Source organism: Bison bison, unplaced genomic scaffold (assembly GCF_000754665.1).
Source record: "Bison bison bison isolate TAMUID 2011002044 unplaced genomic scaffold, Bison_UMD1.0 scf7180017864331, whole genome shotgun sequence".
NCBI classification, from domain to species: Eukaryota; Metazoa; Chordata; class Mammalia; order Artiodactyla; family Bovidae; genus Bison; species Bison bison.
In genome coordinates, this window is record NW_011494903.1 from 10,635,090 (window position 1) to 10,641,089 (window position 6,000).

The 6,000-nt window shown below is 38.8% G+C and overlaps 1 protein-coding gene across 2 annotated transcripts in view; it reads right to left on the minus strand.

Moving 5' to 3' along the window:
* Positions 1–6,000, minus strand: part of CDH6 (cadherin 6, type 2, K-cadherin (fetal kidney)) — a 152,390-nt gene that overhangs the window by 25,436 nt on the left and 120,954 nt on the right. For both annotated transcript variants that reach the window (XM_010853842.1, XM_010853843.1), the window contains exons 5-6: positions 4,110–4,277; positions 363–550 (exon numbers count right to left, since the gene is read on the minus strand). In XM_010853842.1, the coding sequence (XP_010852144.1) occupies positions 363–550; positions 4,110–4,277 (356 nt within the window). The remainder of the gene's footprint in view (positions 1–362; positions 551–4,109; positions 4,278–6,000) is intronic.

Below are 6,000 nucleotides of genomic sequence, written 5' to 3' on the forward strand. Positions count from 1 at the left end.
CAGTGATGCTAGTGGTAAAGAACCCATCAGTCAACGCAGGTGATGTAAGAGACACGGATTCAGTCAGTGGGTTGGGAAGATTCCCTTGAGATGGGAATGGCAACCTACTCCAGTATTCTTGCCTGGAAAATCCCATGGACAGAGGAGCCTGGTGGGCTACAGTCCACGGGGTCACAAAGAGTAGGACATGACTGAAGCATCTTAGCATGTGTGCAATGCAGGCAACACTCTTACTCTTAAAAAAAATTAATAAGCAAGACTTGAGAGGAATGTTCATGTGAGATGTAATTGCCCCCAGTTACTTGGGGACCAGAGAAAAATAAATGCTTTCATTTGCATAGTATTTTTAAAAAATACATTACCTTTTTGACGGTTATAATCCCTTCCTGAGTTTCCTGATCAGTGATGACATCAAACATGTCCAGCCCCTCTCCCTCTGTAATGCTGTACTCGATTTCAGCATTTTCTCCCACGTCGGCATCGCTGGCTTTGATCCTGCCAATTGGTGTGCCCGGTGGAGAAGATTCAGGAGTTTTAAACTGATATGTACCTATTAATTACCAGACAGATAAAGTCAAACACAGACTAATTACGCCTCATCATAATAAAAACGAAACCCACTTTCTAGCAGTTTGTTCAGATAGTACCATGGATGCAGGCAGATTTGTGCTTTCCTTAAAATCATTAATGGTGCCCTTGTCTCTTTAATGTTTTTACTTTCATGGTTGTTAAGAATATTTCTTCTATTTCATGACTTGTCTCTTGGCAAAGGGAAAACACTTCTTGTCCTGTAAGTAGGCTTCCAAGTTTATGGTGTGATTGTGAGAAAGCCTGAACTGTTAGAGGAGGGTGCAGTAATCTAGCAGAAAGAATAGAAAAGAATTTAACCTGAACTGAGACTTTAAGCCAGTTATTAGGTATTCTTTGAGAATTCTTTCTGTCATTGCTAATAGTAACTGAAGGTGAAAACAAATTATAGCACTTCAGAGAATGTATCCAAGTAGAGATGAGATTCCTTCACTCATATGTGGAGCTGGTTTAGTTGCACTTAAGGATATAGATAAATACATTGAGGAATAAAGCTCTGAAAATTTTTCTAGGTTTGACTGATTTTTTTTCCTTTAAATATTAGTGTCCTTTTTATACATGGATCGCTCCCATTCTTGTATTTATACTACTGATTAAAAACTTTATTATATAGACATACACTTTTCTTATGTCTTCATGTTGGAAAATTAGTCAAAGGAGACTACTTGTGAGTTTCAGTTCAAGTATGCCAGGCTAGCAGGTCCTTAGCACCACCCTCCACCCCAAAATAGCAAAACAAAAGTTATCCTACTCTCACACATTACATTTTACCCACCATTTACACAAATTGCCTTGGAAAGAAAATTTACGCTATGACACTACTAAAGTGTGAAAGTCGCTCATTCGTTTCGATTCTTTGTGACCCCATGGACTATACAGTCCATGGAATTCTCCAGGCCAGAATACTGGAGTGGGTAGCTTTTCCCTTCTCCAGAGGATCTTCCCAACCCAGGGATCAAAACCAGGTCTCCCACATTGCAAGCAGATTCTTTACCAACTGAGCTATCAGGGAAGCCCACTAAAGTATAATACTTTAATAATATTTAATTCACTAAGTATTGAGCTCATTCTTGATAAGATGATAGAAGAGGCCAGTTTTATCATGGGGAAGTGGAAGTGTACTTGGGTGCCTCCAGTCTCTTCCTGTATTCTCCTATCCCTCACCTTGGGACATTATGCAGAAAGGAGCACAGTTTATTCTCGGAGAGAGTGCAGAGGGGGAAGTCCCCTGGTAACAAGCTTTGGGTAAATCCTCCTGCTCGCCTTCTCCAAGCCATCCCCACATAGAAAAGAGGTTTTGCGAGAAAGTGTTGGTGATCTTGATTTTTTCATGTCAGGCTCCTGAATGGATGTTTTAGGGTTCATAAAAACTTTCTTCTGCCCATTAAATCAGAAATCAGTTAGCTATTCTATTTTTGCATTTAGCTAAAAGGAGATCCAACCAGTCCATTCTAAAGGAGATCAGTCCTGGGTGTTCTTTGGAAGGAATGATGCTAAAGCTGAAACTCCAGTACTTTGGCCACCTCATGCAAAGAGTTGACTCATTGGAAAAGACTCTGATGCTGGGAGGGATTGGGGGCAGGAGGAGAAGGGGATGACAGAGGATGAGATGGCTGGATGGCATCACCGACTTTATGGACGTGAGTTTGAGTGAACTCCGGGAGTTGGTGATGGACAGGGAGGCCTGGCGTGCTGCAATTCATGGGGTTACAAACAGTCAGACATGACTGAGTGACTGAACTGAACTGAACTATGATTAAATACTTGAAAAAAGTAGATGGTATGGAGATTCCTTAAAAAACTAGGAATAAAACCACCATAAGACCCAGCAATCCCATTTGTAGGCATATACCCCAGGGAAACCAAAATTGAAATAGACACGTGTATCCCATTGTTCATTGCAGTACTATTTACAACAGCTAGAACATGGAAGCAACCTAGATGTCCATCGACAGATGAATGGATAAAGAAGCTGTGGTACATATACACAATGGAGTATTACTCAGCCATAAAAAGGAACACATTTGAGTCAGTTCTAATGAGGTGGATGAACCTAAAACCTGTTATACAGAGTGAAGTAAGTCAGAAAGAGGAAGATAAAGATCATATTCTAACGCATATATATAGAATCTAGAAAAATGGTACTGAAGAATTTATTTACAGGGCAGCAATGGAGAAACAGACATAGAAAATTGACTTATGGACATGGGGAGAAGGGAGGAGAGGGTGAGATGTATGGCAAGAGTAACATGGAAACTCACATTACCATATATAAAATAGATAGCCAATGGGAATTTGCTGTATGACTCAGGAAACTCAAACAGGGGTTCTGTATCGATGTAGAGGGGTGGGATGGGGAGGAAGATGGTAGGGAGATTCAAAAGGGAGGGGATATATGTATATCTATGACTGATTCATGTTGAGGTTTGATAGAAAACAAAATTCTGTAAAGCGATTATCCTTCAATAAAAAATAATTTTTTTTAAAAAAGTAAAGAAAATATAAGTATTTCTTGTTGATCCATGTGTATCTCCATTATAAAAGAAGCTCTTAATCAGTTGACTGGCTTTAAAAAAACGGCCACATTTGAGTAAGTAGGTTTTGTACTTAATGATGGGCAACTATTTTCTCCTAGAAGAAGGGATTCAGGTATTAAATAGTTTTCTCCAGTGGCTCAGACAGTAAAGAATCTGCCTGCAATGCAGGAGACCTGGATTCGATCCCTGGATTGGGAAGATCCCCTGGAGAAGGGAAGAGTACCCACTCCAGTATTCTGGACTGGAGAATTCCATGGACTGTGTAGTCCATGGGGTTGCAAAGATTCGGACATGACTTTCACATGACTTTGACTTATGGTCAGAAAGGAATTTTGATGTTGGAAGAAAAATGACATGAAAACCAGTACCTCCTGAGGTCTATAAGTGAAAAGGTCAAGTGTATTGCTTTAAGAGTGGGCACTTATCTTCCTTCATCTTCCGTCTTATCTAATCATGATTGTTAAAAATTTTAGAAATGACTTTCGGTAACTCAGTTAACCATAATGTGGAAAACTATTTATGAGCACAAATGGTTTAAGTACATAGTTATTTCTACAGTTTTATTTTTAGAAACAGTAAAATGATAAATCCTCCCCTTGCAAAGACTTAAAGGAGATTATATGCCTGATTAAATTCACAAAATATACAGTCGATTTCTTCCTAACAAATAGCAGCATGCTTGTAAACATATGTTCTGCACAAGCATATTTATGTCTGTAGTAGTCTTATTAATAAAGAAAAATAAAACAATGATATTGCTTTTATAATAACAGACATATCAGACAACTGCTCAGTTAATTACTGATAAACGTTTACATCTACTGAGCATTAGTACTGTCAGCTCATTGTTAATAAATGTGCCAGTTCTTACTAAGTTCACTAACTCTGGCAATTAATAACAATAAAGAAAAAATAAATATCATTCTTAAAGTTACAGTTTTACAAAAGTTCCCTGAAGAAAGTCATTCAATCAAATGTTCCTACTCTGGGGAAACCGAGGAGGGTTGTCATTGACGTCAGTCAGCGTGATGTTCACCGTGGTAGTCCCAGATAATCCTCCCATCTGGCCGCCCATATCCTTAGCTTGAATCACTACTTGGTACTGCTCCCTGTTTTCTCGATCCATGTTGAGCAAGGCTGTCTTGATGATACCTGTGGGTATGAAATTCAGAAATGGAAAGGGATGTAGTAAAAATACTTTCCAAAATTATTTATTTATGCAAACAAACATAGATTGTCACCCACAATGTGCCTAACACTATGCAGATGTCATGGGTGACCATAAAGATGATTGATTATAGATGACCTTTGTACTGAAGGCAATTAAAACCACATAGGGGAGGTAGATACATTAAAACATACACACACACACACTCATTCACCTATAATGCAAGAAGAATGAAAACGAATGTAAATCACATCTTTCAGTAATGTAGACTGTAAGTTGTATAACTGTTAAGTGTGATAAGATGACACAGCAAAACATAACTTGGCATGTGGCACAGTGGTATACTACTATGCCACAGTAGAATAAAAGACAATTAGGTGTATTATGAGGAAATTGTTAAGAAAGTCATGTATACTTGAAAAGACTTCCCTAATGGCTAGGCAGGTAAAGAATCTGCCTGCTGATGCATAAGATGTGGGTTTGATCCCTGGATGGGTAGACCCACTGGAAAAGGAAACAGCAACTCACTCTAGTATTCTTGCCTGGGAAATTCCAAGGACTGGGGAGTCTGGCGGGCTGCAGTCCATCGGCTCAAGAAGAGCTGGGCTTGACTGAGCATGCATATGTATGTGTGTATACTAGCACTGACTCTTGAGTTTCACTTTACTGATTGGAATTGACTGATGCCTCTTCAAATATACCCACCATAATGAATGTTCTGAGGATCTTCTAAACCACAGAACTATGGTCTTATGAAAACAGTATTGGTTCTCTTATAATAATCATCTTGTATGATCCTAGAGTATCTTTTCCCTAAAGCTGAGGTAAACTTTAGTTCAACAGGTCCTAGCAGTGACCAACACTCTTCAGCTAGATAAAAATTATCTCTATTGTTAGGTAGTTACAAAATAATTAGTTTAAAGAACTTCTAAAATTTCATCTACTTTCTGTGTAAGGCTTAGGCTTAAATTAACCACATTCTTTCAAAAATCACTGAAGTCTTAATAACCTTCTCTGGTGGCACATTCCAATGCTTAATGACTAATGAGACTGAAAATATCTTTCTTTATTTTTAACAGAATACCTCAGACAACAGGTCAATCTTTTTCCTGTGGTGCTGGCTCCAGTGAAAGTGAAACTGCTTTCTATTCTCCAAATAATAGTACTTCTCTATTTAAATACCGGAGATCACCTTAGCCTTTTGTCCTTTAGGTTGAATAATTCTAATTTTTCATCCTCATTGTCTCTAAACTCAACATTTTCTTTCTCCTTGGGATTCTTTCCAAGTTCATTGCACCTCTTACATTGATTTCCAACTAGATATAGTAACTTAGAAAGGGTTTGACATCCAAACAATAATGGAAGCTTGAAAATTGTGTAAAAGGAATTTGACTCTTAATATGATAGCAAAAATACATGTGGAATTTACTATACAGTACAAGTTCAGTTCAGTTCAGTTGCTTGGTCGTGACTGACTCTTTGTGACCCCATGGACTGCAGCACGCCAGGCCACCCATGTCCATCACCAACTCCTGGAGCTTACTCAAACTCACGTCCATCAAGTCAGTGATGCCATCCAGCCATCTCATCCTCTGCCATCCCCTTCTCCTCCCACCTTCAATCTTTCCCAGCATCAGAGTCTTTTCCAATGAGTCAGTTCTTCACATCAAGTGGCCAAAGTATTGGAGTTTCAGCTTCAGCATCAGT